This window comes from Poecilia reticulata, chromosome 16 (genome assembly GCF_904066995.2).
Source record: "Poecilia reticulata chromosome 16, P_reticulata-male-v2, whole genome shotgun sequence".
Lineage (NCBI taxonomy): Eukaryota > Metazoa > Chordata > Actinopteri > Cyprinodontiformes > Poeciliidae > Poecilia > Poecilia reticulata.
Window position 1 is genome coordinate 15,812,850 of NC_088845.1, and position 17,994 is coordinate 15,830,843.

Sequence of the window (17,994 nt, forward strand, 5' to 3'; positions counted from 1 at the left end):
TAATAAAAATAAGACACCTCTCAAAAAGCAAGATGGATAAAAAGTGTTATACACGACATACCAACAGCCAAAAAACTCATGAGAGCTGTAATGTTATAGATATATACTTTATTAATTCTCTCTGATAAAATAAAATTACAAAATAATTTCAACCTCAAACGGCACTTTCCTTGTTCATAATTATTTAACGTATTGATGGTACATTTATTATAACTGTCATGATGAATGAGAAGAATACTATGGTTTTATAGTGTAAGATATCAGCTGTAACTGTATTTAATCATAATGGTAGAAAAGACTAAGCAATAGAAAGCTAGAATTTGTTAAGAGCATACTGTACAATATTCCAAGCGCGTGTAATTCAGTATTCCGGCCACAGCATGTCACTATAAGATAGTTTTCAGTGTTATCTCCAAAAGCGAAGGTAGGCTTGTCTCTTCTTCCCGACTTACCAGCATAATTCCCCTCTCAGATATAAACTTCACTAACAGATGTTCCTTCATGGCCATTGATCCTTTGTAAGGTTTGTTTGTGATCCCTTATGTTCATCCACAGTCCTCCTCCCTCAAGAGCAGTCCACTTCAACAAGTCCATTCCCATTTTTTTTTTCACAGTTATTCCCTCAGAAATAGTGTCAGGATTTCTGCCTGTTCCTCTTTTGTCCCAAGTGACAAGCAGCTTTTCCTGCCTCTTTGAAGTCCATTTAAGAGAGAGCACTTTGGTTGTTAAGGTGTGTGTATGTGTGAACATTTATATATAGATATATAGAGATATCTATATAAATATATGCATGTGTGTGTGTGTGTGTGTGTGTATGTGTGTGTGTGTGTTTGCGTGGCAGTTTAAATGACAAAGCAAGCGAACAAAGATGTATTTCTCAGTGTTTTGTCTTCTAACAGAATACATTCATAATAAAAGTGAGCTGTTTTGGTACCGGAAAAAAAAAAGAGAATGGACAATCATGGACAGAGCCATGCACAAAAATTACTATAAAGATGCCAACTAAGAATTATATAGATAAATCAGTTTTGCATTGGTACAAGTGAGCACAATTATTAATGTAAAGGCAACATTTAGATAACTCTAGGTATGTTTTTCTGGATGATAAAAAAATGAAGAAAATAAACAAAATGCACTCCAGTGTCTCATTTGGTTTGGGAAAATAAAGTAATAATTCCTGGTTGGCGTAAGAACTGGAAGCTAAATTATTAAAACGAGATCTGGCACCAGTAAATAAATCAACTACACGTAAAAATAACTGGTTTAAATTCTGATTCGATAAAGATTTGGCTCCTTCTTCCAACGACAATCAGAAAAATTAATGCACTTGTTAAAACTCATTATTAATCTTCTCTTTTCTGTGGCTTGTCTACAAAAAACAATCGTGTTACAAATGTTCACTCAGTCACTATCTTGTGTTCACTACGGAGAGGACAAAGCGACAGACTGTGAGGAAAATTTGGACAATTGCTTTCGGTTTCTTGTTGTTAAAGTGAACATGAAACATGGGTATGAAATGTGCTGGTACATGGCACCATTTGTACCCATTAGGTACAAAAGCAACCAAAACCAGCAAAGTTATGAAATGGCAAAGAGGGCAAAATGACCAGCACTCAAGTTTTAGTCTTCTGGTTTAACGTTTTGGAAACTCTGAGTAGAAACTGTCTTTGGCAAACTGTGAATAACAAAGCGGTTCGTAGAAATTAATGGGGCTTAAGCTCGACAACAGAGGAACCTTTACCAACAGAGCAAGCTCGTCGAGAGGAAAAATGTCAATATTGTGTTAGGAAAACCTTTGAAACAGCACAGCACCATGGCAGACTTTATATATAGTGCACCACATAGTAAATGAGTGAACAGTCTCATTTTAGGACGGCAAGCCTACAATTACTCCTAAACGCTAAGTGTCTCGCTCACCATGCACTCCGGTGAGTGCGGTGATGAAGCCCTGTTGTAGTTATTTTATCTCATTTCACCATCTGCCACTGTCTCAAGCATCACAAATAGACTCCATGACGACTAGCGTCTCTATCCGTTCACTTCAGCCTCGCCTGTAAATTCGAGCGGCTCAGTGACCGGTCGCAATTCTCCCAGCCAAGCAGTTAAAAGCCACGACTGTGCGTGTAGTAAGTCTAACCTGCTGCACGCTCTCATACCCACAGGAGATGAATCGGTTTCGGTGAACATTTTTCTCTCTTTTGCCGTGTCTACATTGCTTGGCAGTGATCTATGGAGATAAACAGTGCATTGAGTGCTTGGCAGTATAGGCTTTAGTATTATCATGGGCTAGTAGTGCATTATGAGACATTGTGTAAATCTGTCTGTGCTGTGTTACCTTGTATTGTGTGTATATGTGTGCGGTGCATTCTGCTATTTTTTTTTTTTATATTGTGGTCGTATTGATCGAACCTTCTGTTAAAGGGATGCTTGTTAACACATGATAAGCGTTCAGATAGAAAATACATCATAAAGATAAAAAGTCATGGTCATTATTCCTGATGAAGGGAGTGAGAAATTCGGAGAAGAGAAATAAAAAAGGCAGAGAAGGAGATAGAGAGAATAAAAGGCCCTTTGCCGTAATTGGAGTGGATTCCATTAAGAAGTTCATATAATTATTCTTGGTTATTTCTTCCCTACATCCCTCCCCCTCTTCCCCCACCTCCCCATTCTCTTTACCTCCATTTCTCACCCTCGTGACATCCTCCCTCCCCCTCACACCTTTAAGAGTCTCCATTTTTCTCTTCCTTCCATCGTCAAGAAAAGTCCTGAACGCGTCTCATTTCTCAAACTGGCCCTCCGTCTTAGTCCCATTACTGTTCCTCTTCATCCTGTTATCTCGGAGCAAAAATATTCAGAGGATCTCCAAAAATGTATCTCCTCTGCCGTCATTTTTCTCCTTTAGTCTGATGTGAGAGGACTATCAGAGCCTCCACGTCTTTTCCTTCCCCGTGTTTTGCGTCCACATTTGTCCCCGTCTGCTCCTCGGAGCGGTTTTCAGCAGCTTGAGCTGCACGTATTGGGATTGGGACTAGCCTCCAGGCTCCCCTCTGGGCTCGCAGGTGGGGGCGACAGCGGGGTCTCCAGGGATAAACTGGAAATCTGTGCTAGGGTTGATGGAGGAGCTGCAACCTGAACTGGGGAGGCAGGAACCGGTGCGGTGGTTAGGGAGGCAGTTGGAGACAGGGGAACCACAGCGCCGCCGCTTCCTGTTCCTCCCACTCTGCCGTCCCGTGCGTCCCTCTCTCGGAGCAGGTGAACCAGGGCGGCGTGCTGGGCGCTGAGGGTTGCAGAGAGGTGTGCAGGCAGGGCGTTGAAGCCCGCTGTGAGCTGCTCCACCCGCTGCTCCAGGGACAGCATCTGTCGCTCCAAGTCCTCGCTGCGGTCGTTGAGCTCTGACATGAGCTCGTACATGACGCTCTGCATCTGTAGGAGGAGAGGTGAAGAAGTGTTTTTCTCTGAGCTTCTCTGAACAGGGATTTGAATTTACTGTTGGGGTTTTGCCAGTAAATTCAAAGTGGAAAGATCCTTAAAAACATCATCATCTATAACTGGATGGTTACTAGGTTATAAAGACTTTATAAATTATTAACAGGCATGTTTCACACACTGATCAAGGTTCACTGATTGGCTGACAAGATAAAGGCTTACAATTTCCAATCCCAGCCAAATTTGTTCCAAAAATAAATAATCAAATCAACATGATACGACCCAATCATACAGATTCAAAAATTAATTACATGTATTCCAATTTGATTCTAGTTATAATGAGGTGCAGTCAGATTCAGAATTTAATGCTAGTTGCCATGCTCTGTGGAAGGTTTACCAAGTCTTAGATTTTGCAGGAATCGCTTGTCGTGAGCAAACCTGTGCCAACAGTGGGCAAATGTAACCAAAACAGTATGCTGAAGAATTAATATACAGAAATAGCCTGAAAAGTTCAGATAAAAATGGAGCAATTAGAGTAAAGCTATTGCCCTTTACAGCAAAAACAATAAAATATTATACTTAAGAAGACGTTTTCTCCAAATTTCCCAAATAATCCAGCCTAACTCAAAAACATCAAAGCAGAATGACAGAACTAATTTAGATCTATGTATGAAAAACAATATGATTCTCGTGACAATTTAACAATTGTCCAGTATTTCTTCTGCTGTGACCCTTCATCAATCCATTTAGACCTCATTCTCCACATGCAAGTTCTTACAAACTGATGCAATACACCTCGTCGTTTAGCAAAGTATTCCTAATGTAATACTCAGACGGCCCATCGTGGCTCTTTTACGTAGACAAAATGTTGGTACAAAGATGTTTGTCGCTCTCACACAGGATTTTCTCCCTGCACTGGTGTCTTCATTTCAGAGAAAGATCTGAACACTTTTTCTTCACTTGTGTTAAGCAGCGGGGATGATTAGGAAGATGCAAAAGAAAATGAATCCAAGAGGGAGTAGTAGACGGAATGATGAAGAGGCTGGGTGTTATAACATTGCGAGCAGAGAGTTGGAAGAAAAGAGATGGATAATAAAAGGAAGGCAGCACAGTGTCCCTGCCGTGCTTCTCCTGGTCTCTGTAACCATGGTAAAGACGTAAGTGGCCAATTGAGATGGAGTCATTGAGATGGCGTAATTGCAAAATATTTGGTGCTAAAGGCATTGCTTCTTGGAAAGACGCGCACACATTCTCAATCTTTGTCTGCCTCTTATTCAAGTCTGAATCTCACTCACTCTGCTCCGAGTTTCTCTCTCTTTCACAAACACACACACGCACACACACATACATGTTCACTCACATTCTCAAACACCCACACAGTTAACAGAAAAAAAAAACAAAAAAAAAACACAAGCACTCCCCTCCCTCTCATTTCCTCCTCACTCTCTCGCTCAGTCATCCCTGTTTTAACACTTTGCAGTGGTTGCCAGGAGATGAAAAGCCACAGAAACAGGCGGGTCAGCATGGAAACAGAGGAATGCCGTGGTATTTTCTCCGGGGACCAAAGGATGGCTACATGTGACGTATTACCCTGCTCAAGGCTTAGACCGTTTCCAGCATCACAGTTTTAATAAGTTGCGGTTTAAAAACCAGTGAAATATTCCAGTGATCATGATCACGAGGCTTATACTTCTTTCTATCGTTGTGAAGCAGTCTGTCAACTGTATGTGATGCCTGGAGGGGAGGAGATCCCGAAGAATTGTTCCCTCATTGAAGAAAGAGGATATTAGTAGCAAAAAAAAAAAAAAAGACATACAGTCAGAGATTGACTGTATGTGAGAAGTCACATCTCAGTACTTGAACAAGTCGTAGCTGGTTCTCCATTCAAGGTATCCCACAGTTTAAAAAATGCATTCCTGATGTTTCTCTGGTCTGCGTTGCTACAAGCTGCCAGTCAGCTGTGCGGGGTGCCAGAAGAAGAGGAGTTCCCCTGAATTCCCTCCATGAGCCAGCAGCAAGAAGAAAAAAAAAGAGAAAAAAAAAGCCTTTGATGTAAGCAACAAGACTAACTGAACTAATCTGCTTACTAGTCAAGCAGACGACCCATCTAATTAACTAGCTAGGTGCCATTCTTCCAATAATACAGATCAGCTGGTCTCTGCAAAAGGCACAATTGCTTAGAATGACCAAATTACTTCCCCACGTGCACAGATGATCTTTTCAAAATCATCCTCTGGCTCATCAGTATTTCAGGTGACACTGACTTTAAACTTCATGTCAGTCATTGAAACTAAAACTATATTTCTAAAGGTCACACCAGGCATGTTGGACACCAACGTTTTACAGTGAAGAACGGGAGTGACTTAATTAATGTCACTACCAGGATAGAATGCTGTGTTGATAATTATTGGTCTCTGTCACCGTTATGGATACATTTCCATAACACACTGAGAGCTGCAAGAAAAACCTTTGCAATACCGGCTGATAATTACTAATATTAAAACTGCAACCTCAGCAGCACCACGGGAGTGGTCCTGTGATACCACAGCACAGGTAACTTCCCTGTTCGTAGCTACGCTAGCCATTTAAACCTATGGCAGAACCAAGCTTTGACACCAAACTGCAAAATTTTAGTGCGTCAACATCAAGATTCCAGCATGTGCCAAAGAATATTGACACTTAGAAGCAAGAGATGTGGAGGGAAAGGAAAACTGCTGATTTTCAAATGCAGTTTGTTGTGGGGATTCCCCCCAAAATGGACCTTGTTAGCTGCACAGGCTGTGTGATTCTTCAATGCAATTTTGAGAAAACAATATTCCTGCTGTTTGGACTAATTTATATTTTGGAGACGTTGCACTGGTCTTAAATAAACCTACTAAACTGGTGTGCATAATTTTATTGATTAGGGTTTGTATGCTTTTAACAAGTGCCTGTGCTTAATTTACTAAATATTTATGTATAGATCCCTACTTCTTTCCTTGCTCACACTCTAATACTAATCCAAGACATTTACCACATTTTATTTTGACATTAGCAAAGAAAAAACAAAAAAACTTCGGACAAATTCTCAGCATAAATACAACTTCTCTTCACATTTTCCCTTCACTCTCTCTGTGGCTGCCAGCTATAGATTGCTTCATAGCAGAACTGAGAGGCATAGTCTGAAATTACCCAGAATGCATGACAACTGGCCCCTCTACATGTGACCCACCTTCCTTATTTTTATTGGCTTTTACGTCGGTGGTAATCAGCTCACAATATCCGATCTCATGCAGATTCAATTCTAAATTTTCCAATATGTTAGATTGACTGACAGATCAGACTTGTTCTCCTCCAAGTCGCTGTAGATTCATGTTTTTACACGCCAACAGATTTGTGTGCCAACTAGCCATGCTGGATACTCCCAGAGTAGTGTAGACTTTGCCCAGCTGGGAATCCGAGGCAAAATCCAGCAAAACAAATTGTTGTATATTGAAGTGACTGCAGGGGACTGTAGTCGTAAAAGAGTGTAACATTTTTCCACAAGGTTCCGGTACTGCCAGCATGCTAAATGTCGTGTACAGTTTGTGCATCTCACCTTGGAGAGGTCCACTAGTGTGTTGGCCTGATCACTGAGTTTCCTCTGCTCCATTTTGACGCTGCGTAATCTGCAAACAGACGCAGGCACAGATAAAGCTCACAAACAGAGGTGAAACCCAGTAAATACACAGTGGTCAGCCCACAGAGATAATCCCTCTGGATCCACACGACAGCTCTCTGAAGCGTCGGTCACCTTGCTTGGATTGGGTTCATTTTTACCTGCAGTGCCTCTCTGAGAAATTTTAATGTATGAACACATCAAGTGCAGGCTAAAACAAATGTTGTAGCTGTCTGCATGAGCTAACTGCAGACATAGAATGGAGCAGGACTGGGGTTAATATGAAGGAAAGCTAATGGGAATAAAGCCTTCGGGGAAATAAGCTGCAGGGGATGAAAATTAAATAAATCATCTTACCTCAGTCCAATTATAATCAGAACCTGTTTAACTCTCAAAACACAGCACAATAATTAGTGGTTCAATCTGTGTTTTCATCAAGCCCTGTGGCAGCCTCCATTATAATGCAGGGAAGAGTGATTTTATGAGACTGTTTCCCAGCTACGCTCTCAGGTTCCAACCTGGAAAAATCACTTGCTTTAATGTGTTCACCCAAAAATATTATTCTGCTTCATCGCTCGTTGACTTCCCGTCCCCCTTTTTCAGGTCTTGCATGTCAGGATGAACCCTTCTACGTTACAATTGAGAGTTTTATACCTCGTGTCTCTGGCTTTTGAGACATTTAACCATTAGAGACCAAAGGAGAGAGGAACACAAAAGAAAACACGATTTAAATTTAATAAGAGAACAGAACCGGTTGTGCAATACGTTCATGTTTCATCAGTCCTTACTGTTGAGATGACATAATGAACAGAGAGCCTCTAATGGTACACAACACACTGATTGTGTTTGCCTGGACTGAACTTGCCCTTTAGCAGATAATGAATAATTGTATGTTTGCGTGCGTGTGTGTGTGTGAGAGTGTGTGCAGAGATTAGTGCATTTCATCTGATTATCAGACTGGATTCAAGCTGTGGGCGGATAGAAGGTACAGCTGATTTCAGCCACAGTGGTGTGCATGTGTTTGTTTGCAGCCGGGCATGGATGCAGGGGAGTACGAAGTGTGATCTCACTGATGTATGGCCTGCAGGAACTTCCGCTGGTGTTTGCGGACCCTGGAGTGGTCGATCTTCTTCATCAGCTTGGTGTGCTTGTAGATGAGCCAAGTCTCCCTCAGCACATTAGCCGCTGCGTTCTTTATCTGTCTCCAGACAATAAGCACACACATGTAGACATTTATTAGCAACAGGTAGCCCTTGGCAACTGGAGGAGTGAACAGGTTTATCTGCTCTTGTTCTTCTTCTCGTTTTCACCATTGTCTCTGTGCAAAGAAAAAAAAAAGCACAAAGCCATCTTTTTGTCTTCTCAGAGGCTGCCCCCATTCTCTGGCAGGCTTGCCAATGCTTTTTATGTGCGCTTTCATAGCTCTGTCCTTAGGGAGATTGGCAATGAGAGCTAACAGGAGTCTTTCCTTCACACTCCTCTACTGGCTTCCAGTGCCTACAGTGCCTCGCAAAATTATTCATACCCCTTTGGTTTTTTTAACATGTTACAAACTCAAACTTTAATTTGTTTTATTCATACTACAGATGATAGACCAACACAAATCTGAAATGTGTTCTTACTCTTCTTTTGAAAGTACCTCAAGCTTAGTTTGGGTTGTGAGTCTATTTAGCTCTTTGATGAGGCAATTTGAAATTTATTGCAGCCCTTGCCGCATGTTTAAGGTTGTTGTCCTGGCGGAAAGTGAACCACCGCTACTATGAATATATTTATATTTTCTGTAACTTTGTATATTTATTCTTTATCTCTTGTTTTCTTTGATGCTGTTTCGGTTGCTTGACTGCTTCATGGCATAACTTTATTAATCACAGCGACAACAGTAGTTCCCACAGAAAACTCTTGAGTATTAATTTCTTGGAACACATTAGCCTATAGATTATGTTTCTGTGAGGTATTTGTTGACTCACTTTGGTACAGAAATAGATCTTTCATAAAGTCAACATAGTGCAAAGTAGAATAACACGTCGGACTTTGGCTAAATATGTTCAACCCAAGCTGGAGTAAAACATTTTCTTAATCAAAGTTTGGTGTCTCTTAGTCTCACAGAACCATCATTACAATCTCAGTTCAGATGTTTAAATACATCAAACAGGTTTCCTTTTCAGGATTTCCCTGTATTCAGCTCCATCCATCTTCTTGCCAGCTCAGAAAAACATCCCTGTTCTCCTGACACTCCTTCCTTTGAATATCGTTTTATAAGGCAACACTATTTACTACTTGGGTTGTTTCAGAAAGAAGTTTGTTGTACTGGAAATGATTTGGCTGTTAACGGTTTTATTTGTAAAAATCAAAAGGTACAATTGTCAGCCCACTTCACAGTTATGCACTACTTTCTGTTTGTCTATAATATACATTTAAAAGAAAATGCATTGACAGTTGTACTATTAAGATAACACAACGTGTAAAAAGCCAATGAATGCATCACATTTAATAAAAAAAAAAAAAAACTGAATAATGCTAGCTGGGTAAAAGAAAAAAAATCACCTCAGTATCATTGGTGTTTATTTAAACCAGGGATTTTCCTTTTAATTATGACACAACCGTAGAAAACAATCACAGCTCAAGTGGCTGCTCTTAAACTAGCTGCCAAAGACATTCCTCATCTGAGGAGAAGAGGAATATTGGTTTGATATAATGATGCTATTGCATAAAAGGTTCATGAAAGAAGGCAATTTTTCCTCAGTTTTTCTGCTCAGATGCTGCATTTGTTTTTTATCGGAGGAGTCTGGATGTAGGATTTGGTAAAACAGCGATTCAAAATGTCAGAGTCTGCCTAAGGCTTGGCCTTGGATCAATAATATTTAACATGAATATCTGATTCATCTGTCGCTATAGGTTGCTACATAATTACAAGACAAGGGTCTGACATCCAGTGGATTAAAAAAAAAAAAAAAACGGGAGATGGAAAATACAATAGTGAGGAGAGACGGCACAAAGAAAATGTAAGCATGTAAACTGAATGAGAGACTTCAAAGAGATGGAGAAGACTGAACAAAGAACGATTATACCCCCGTCTGAAGAGAACAAAAGACCCCGGCAGCCTGGCTAATCAGCACCCATCCACAGTAAGGAGAGCCCCCTCACAGACACCCACTACATGTTCACACAGAGTCGGCTGCAGATGAGGAGGGTGGAAGGCCATCGCCCCAGGAAAGTGTTTACACTGACCCAGAGGAAGTCAGGCCAAGACGCACAAAGTCCAACACAACCGATGTCGTTTGAGTGTCAGAACATTTCCAGTTCAAAATTCAACACTTTTTTTGGACTCAAGTTCAATTCAACATTTTGAGTATTCGAGTCCAAGACATTTATGAAGTTGAGTTCTATTATTTCACAACTTGCAAACAACTAAATGCGTCTTTTTTTTATTTTTTTTATTTTTTACAAACTTAGATTAACACTGTTTAAATGGCTGTAAAACTTTACAGTTCAGGACTGTAAAAATCTTATATAACTCGGTTTTTTCTATAGAATAGAAACAAACAGTGCAGGTACCATGGGAGCACTATAGCCTTGCAACAAAAAAGTCCTGAGTTCCAGTCCCAGCTTGGGGTCTTTCTGCTTGACATTTGCATGTTCTCCCTGTGCATGCATGAGTTTTCTCAAGGTACTCCAATAACATGATTATTAAGTTAATTGGTCTTTCTAAATTGTCCGTAGGTGTGAGTGTGTGTGTGTGTGTGCATGGTTTTTTGTCCTGCATGTCCCTGTAATGGACTGGGAATCTGTCCAGGATGTATCCCACCTCTTGCCAAATGACCACTTGAGATAAGCAACAGCTCTCCTGCGACTGTCCATACTTAAGTGGTTATAGACAATGGATGAACCTATTCATACAGTGTTAAAAGAACAGGTTGAGATCTTAGATTCCTGTTTTATTTGTGAAAATTTCCCAAAATATCAATCATGGCTTTGGTGGCAATCTATGCAAGTCCCAGTGTATGAATCTCAGGTCCAATTTAAAACCTATCTAGAGCAGAAGTAAACAACCTTTGCCTCCAGACTGGCTCTTCAAAAAACTTACTCCAAATTCAATAAAGAACTGTGCAATGTATTTAAATATAACAAAGACAACTTTTGCAGTTCGTCAATTTGTTTGAATGGAATATCTGCATAGATCGTCCAGTACAAAGGGGAGGAGGAAGAATTATAAACCAGAAATTGCAATGATATTTATGAGATACCTTTCTCAAATCACATTTGAATGCAGCAGATTTATATCTAAATCTTTAGCCAGGTCACTAAACAGCACGATTAGCACTGCTTTCATCTGTAAACCTTTTGGCAGTCGGATATGTCAAGTCATATTCATAAACTGATCAATTAGGTCAGCAGGATTACATTATGATGAATCATGACATGGCCCCTCGTGCAAATAACATTGACTGATTGCCCCAGACTGTTTGTAGTTTCCAGATTTTCTGCAACCACAATTACTGTCCACCCCCACTGCTGCAGTCTTCATTTTCTCTCTCCTGGGGGAAATGAATGTGGGCAAAGATGGCAGCTCCATTTGCAAGAATAAAAGACTCAACGTGAACCGCTAAGAACACTCCGCAAGAAACCAAACGACGGCAGCGACAGCCGTTCCTTCACCATATGGACTGTATTTGGGAAACCGTGTTGGGGCCATATGGTCGTATTGGGTCAAAGATGCATTCTGGCTGCCCCCCTGCGTGGCTCACCTTATGGCAGGTACATGTGAAATCTGTTGATTCAAAGGGTTTCCCACACTGAAGCATGCTAGGATGACATATTGTTGCGTGTAATCAGTATAAATAGAAATACTGAAAAGATGTCATTATAAACTATATGAAGAACCAAACGTGCCAAAATTAATGACAATCGCATTTGCTGTTCTTTCTTGTTATGAGTTAAGGGATCATTTGTAAGGAATACAATTAAATAAATAATATAGTTAGTTATAATAATTTAAATGCTCTGATAATGTATCAAATACACAATGAAAATAATTAAAATTGCATGTAATTATTTGAGTATTTATATAATTATTTACATTTTCTTGCACTAAATTCTAACATGGAATAAATTATTAGTGTTGCTTAAAAAAGAGAACCTTTTCTCAATAAACATTTAAATTACGAAGTTATTATGTATGCCATTTATTTATTTAGTGTGTGCTATTTACATAAAGACATCTTGGACTGTTATTTATTTCTAATAATAATTAACTTATGCTGGAATGAAATTAAACTATGTTTTAAATATAGTTTCTACTTAAATAAAAACAGTGTAAATAAGAAATGTGTGTGAACTTTAAAACATTAAAAAAAGTCACTCATATCCTCCAATGACCCTCAAATGCAAGTAAATATACAAACAGTGCAAGTACCATGGAAACCCCCCATCCATGTGCCACAGTGACACGTGGCTTTACCTGCTGTGACCTTCCCCTCAAAGACATGGCGACAGAGGGAAGAGACAGCTCTCACAGACCTTTAGGCAACCTAATCAGATTACATCTTCACAAACTCGAAAGACAAAAACACCCCAATACATGAGATAAAAAGCAGAACGATTCACTAATTTCACTAAAATGTGAATGATATAATGCATTCGTGCAGTGCTTCTATAAAAACGAAAGTAAAAATTTGAGGAAACCTTATTGGGGCAAAGCATGATGAACCCATGGTGTGTCACCGTGTGCCCGTTTCACCAGTGATCCATCTGGTTTAAATGGGAATTAAAAGGCTTTTGAAGAAGCAAGTTATTTTTACAGTGCAGAGTGGAAGCTAGCTTTGGAGACGTCTTCAGGGGTTAGACTGCTCCCATTTGGCCCGTGGTGTAAACATTGGAAGGCAAATGCAGCACCTCCTCTCTGGCCAAGGCCCAGAGTGCTCTGTGAAGAAAAACTCAGAGAGGGGCGAAGCTCTGAACACACCACAGGGAAATGCAAAAGTGCTCCGAGTTTTCACATTTTTCATAACTAATTACATAACTTCATCAAAAATATTTGACTTTTGAGCTTTATGTAAATACTACTAAAAGGTATTGCATAGATGCAATCATTTCTAAAAGGTAACATTATATACTGTACATTTAATTTTACAGTGGACTTCAACAACCCACATATGATCAAAGTTATGCAAACAGCATAATTTTAAATGCACTATGTTTATACTATTACTGTAATCCAGATGCAAATTTAATCATTCTGATTTGACATTTGTGCATCTAGTACATGTTTTTCACATTTGCTGCGATCAGTATTCACAGATTTTTCTGTGTAACGTAACTCCAAATTATTTGCAAAAAAAAAAAGTATATTGGTGTATTTTTTTGTACAACAATGTACAAAAATGTCTAAAATGTCTGAAATACCAAGGCAAAATGCTACTTGACATGCTATTGACTGGCATTTGCAAAGCTGTCAATCTATTCACATATTTTGAGGGCGGTTGTGGCGCTTAATCCCCATGAAACATGGGGCTGCACTGTATATGTAAATGTTTCACTAGAACTGTAAGTAGTCAGTTAGTTTTATCCAAAACATTTTTGTTTTGTCAAAAGGAAAAGATCACATTTTGCCTACTCTGCAGAGAGTATGTCCATCTTTTTTAACGTTCAGATTGATTCTCAAGACAGTCCTAGGACTAAAAAAACTGTTAAATTTAAAGACACAAATCCAACTCGAGACGAGAGCTATACTTTTATGTGCACCTTGAACACGCCACATGAAAAAAGCTGAACTCTTCAAACATGAGCACATCTCACCTCGCTGACAGCAGGGCTGCATCAACTGTTGTTTAATTAACATTGTTTTAATCCTATCAAAAGGACAGCCTTTGCTTCACTGAGTGCTGAATGCAAATTAAAGCTGTGCGCTGAACTGATAAGGTTATTATATCTTTCCTTCATCGTCAGCGGCGCCCCGAAAAAAGATGTTCGGATTTCGCCGTCGCCTCTTGATGCCTGGGTCTAAAAATCTGATCTACAGATAAAAGAGCACAACTCAAATCATTTTTGAAGTGCCACGTCAGGTGAGATCAACAAACACACGTTTCATCTAAGAAGAACAAGTTTGTAAAGCAAATGTCTAAGAAAAAGTTGCCTTCCTGCCAAAGGTGACTGGCTAGAGACTATTTTAGGCTGCGGTACAGAGCCACACCCAGGACTCATTACACAGCGACCCCTCGTTCAGATCAGCTGAGCTCTTCCCTCTTTGGCATTTAACTGACATTCTTGTTAATCCTTCAAAGGGAACGAGACTTTCACTGAGGTAGAAAGTCAGTGTGTGCGACATTCAGCCGCTTTTGTGTGTCGGCACATGTACAATTATGGCAGGTTGTAGAATCTATTGTTACATTATTCATTACAAAGCTCCGACTGATTGTGTTCTCTGCAATAATATGACAGAGAATAGCTCCCGTTGCGTAAATCCACCAGGACGCAACAGCTTTGTTCGCTGGTCTGTAAGCGGTAAAGGGCAGGAGATAATTACAGGTGCGTATGTAGTTGAACCTTTGACGAAAATATCAAGAAGGAGCACGCTCCATGCATGACATCTCCCTTACTCAACTGGCAGCTTCACAAATATTGAGATGAGCTGCTGCAAGAATATTGCCTTTATAATCAACAGCACCATACTGCCTGAGGGACCAGTATAAATCGATTACCTTGAGAGCTTTTTTCGATTTTGGGTCATTTCTTTTGTCTTAATGTCGGAAGCTCATCACAAGGTCCACCACAATGTGTATGTGTGAAACTGCCAAGAGAAAGTTTTGATTCAATATAATAAACTAAATGGTTTGGCTGGAAACCCAGAAATCCGTCGCCTCCTCGTTCTGGGGGATCCCAAGGCGTTACTGCGTCAGAAGGATCCATGGGTCGTATAACTACAGCCAACTTCCTGTCTGGCAGCATGGAGGCCATACAGAACAGAGTAAACCCACCGCTACAGGAGCAGTCCGCAACGGGATTGTTTGTTGTACACTGAGGCAATCAGAGACAAAGACATGAGATAAAACATTTAATTAATTATTCGTCCTCATCACAAATGGGGAAGAGTAAACGAAGGAATTCTCAAGACGAAAGGGTTTAGCTGATGAAAAATAGCCAAGGATAGTTTGTGTTATGCAACACTACCTCATTTTATTTAAGGTTAATATCTGTCACAGTTACTGTCATATTTCCTGGAGGTTTGAGTGTTTATGGTTTGCTGAACTGTATCCCATCAATACTGTTACAGAAGTGAGTGAATGTTAAGTTTTTTGCAAATGACTTGGCACATTCACCCAGAGTATTTGTCCTAGGAAGAATGTGTTTGGAGATACCTAAAGTGATCACTGTTGAAAAGACGAATGCCATTCTGTTTATTTGAAAGGTTAATTTTTACTGAAATGAATTAACTTGTTTCTGGCTTTTACATTGCTATAACAGTTTGCCTTAAGCAAATTGAGCTATCATCTTGTTAATGTTAATCTGTGTGCTTAAGAACATTTAGCAGAGAGAGTGCGAATATATCTAATTACAGGCTTAAATTGAATGTTAAAACATTTTGGCATACAGGACGAGGCAGCCGTTGTAACAACATGGCATTGTCCAGGCAGTTTGGTCTTCTTTCAGAAGAGCAGTATGAAAGTGAACCAAACCAAATGAAGATGTGAAATCGTTCACTATTCCCCACTGATCAAGCCGAGACTCCTGGACTGGTTATTCCTTTGCTGTATTATCTCTCGGTCAACTTGTGGATCTGAGAGACACCCTGGTTTTAAATAACCTGATGACCTGGCACAAAAAGAACAAAAGCTTTCAGCTAAAGTGAGATAAACAGAGGAACCACAACAATATGGAAAATCAGTTTCTGAAGGTCACGCAACACATCAGTCAAAGACGGTAAGTTTTACCGTCTCTCCTTTCAAACATAATGAGTTCTGTTTCTGTGTTATCAGTCAGAACCATGAACTCAGTCAAGTGTTTCCAAGATTAATAGTAGCTAAATATGAGTCCTTATTTGCTTCTGAATAATCGGTGACATTTTAAGATGAAAGCGTAGCGTCTCGTCACACAAAGAAATATTGCCGTCCTTGGAGCACATTGCAAGCATAAAGTTTTACACTGGGACAGATCAAATAAGGAAAGACTCAGAAATTAGTATTCTGTAGGAAAAGTCTGTCATTTCAAACTAAAATGTAACCAACATCACTGTGTTGATATTATTGCAAATGCACTTAATTTCTAAATGTTTTCAAACAACCACAAAAAAAACAAACAAAAAAAAAAACTAATGAGGTTTTTATGTCGGAATACATCCTGCTAGGGCGAGTAAAAAGACCAACAAGTAACACAAGGAGCTTTACATAGAAGGGGATATGCTTTATTTTCCCTCCACAGTTTAATACCTCTAACTGTATAAACATTGACAGGCAGATGGTTCAGCCAATCACCTGACAAATATTGCCAAAAAACTGCCCAATTCCAAACCATCTGCACACAGATGGTTTTGTACAACAAACCATCTGGCAAAGCAGATTTAAAGACAATTCCAGCATACTGGTTTTTACTTCCTTAGCGCCATTAAGTGCAGCTGAGTGTGATGCTTGCTAAAAACTTCAGCAATTTAAATTACATTTAAACCAAAGAGTGAGAAAATCATGGATACCTGCAGAGATACTGAGGACCAGCTTATTATTTTAAGATCAAACATTTAGTGGGCAAAAAGACACAAAAAAAGTAAAGTTTCTCTCATGTGGATTTTGTCAATATGATCTTTAAATTTGTAAAATTCTGATCTTTGCATGTCTATGAAAGATTCAACATGATTTTAGCTATTTGAGTTCAGGACCCTCGACTTTATTAACATCTATGCTTGACCCATAGATCCCAGTTATGTGGCTTAGGAAACCAGTACCTGCTAAGCTCAAATCGACTCAGCTCAACTCGACTCTACACAGTTTGGTCATTTTCCATTACAAGTCCTTGATGTCCCCACCTTACAGTAGGTGGGGACATCATGGTAAGGTGAAATGTTAAACAGTGTAAATATTGTAACAGAGTGGCTCTCGGGACTCGGTGTTGGCACCCCTAGAAAAGCATTGACTGGTATACTCTCCTAAACTTGCATTTTCAACTTGAGATACTCAATAAGGAACTCATAAATTGTTTCAGAATCTAACGGAGAATCCTAAAAGCTGAACTGAAAGCCGAGTCAGTACTAGTCAAGCTCTGTCCCCAGAAAATAAATGACAAGGCAGCAAAATCCCACAAAATCCTTTGGAATAACCCAGAGAAATGTTGATCACTTTGTAAGGTTACAAGAAAGTCTTCATGGTAACTGTAAGAAATGGAGAATGACTCAGGACTTTTGTATATGCAAACATTGACAGAAAACCAACCATGTGCATCGTAATTAAATGTCAAATGTCTTGTGAAAACAGATTTGGATGAACTGAAGAGAGACGGCAGGAGGGCGAGGTGAAAGTCAATAGCTCTAAAGCCTGTTTGTTTCTTTGTTGATATTTTATCCATGCTCAAATTATTGATCACTCAACCCCGTTCAGACACCCAGATAACCCTGCTGCCATAATGTACCCTACATATTTGATATGGGAGCTATTTTTAAAACTTGGGTCTTTCAGCTGTATGAAAAATTGAAAAGGACTGGAGGAGGGAGGGAGAGAGAGACGAAGGGAAGGAGGTGGGGAGGGGGGCAAGAAAAGGAGAGGGTGTAGGGTGGCAGAAAGAGGGAGAGAAAGGGATTTACTGTAAGAGAGACAAATGTCAATGGAAAGGGGAGGTGGAGGGATGGCCATGTGGGAGGAAAAGGAACGGTGATGGAAAGAAAAAGGGAGGGAGACACAGAGGGAGCAGAGCAGGCTGAGCTGGATAGATGACCTTTTATCGCTCAAATA

At 39.8% G+C, this 17,994-nt stretch overlaps 1 protein-coding gene across 2 annotated transcripts in view; it reads right to left on the reverse strand.

The window, feature by feature from the left end:
- Positions 1–91: 91 nt before the first annotated feature.
- kcnn3 (potassium intermediate/small conductance calcium-activated channel, subfamily N, member 3) overlaps positions 92–17,994 on the reverse strand; it is an 82,871-nt gene continuing 64,968 nt past the window's right edge. For both annotated transcript variants that reach the window (XM_017309640.2, XM_008431748.3), the window contains exons 8-10: positions 8,134–8,261; positions 7,004–7,073; positions 92–3,423 (exon numbers count right to left, since the gene is read on the reverse strand). In XM_017309640.2, coding sequence (XP_017165129.2) covers positions 2,995–3,423; positions 7,004–7,073; positions 8,134–8,261 — 627 coding nt within the window. In that variant the 3' untranslated portion in view covers positions 92–2,994. The remainder of the gene's footprint in view (positions 3,424–7,003; positions 7,074–8,133; positions 8,262–17,994) is intronic.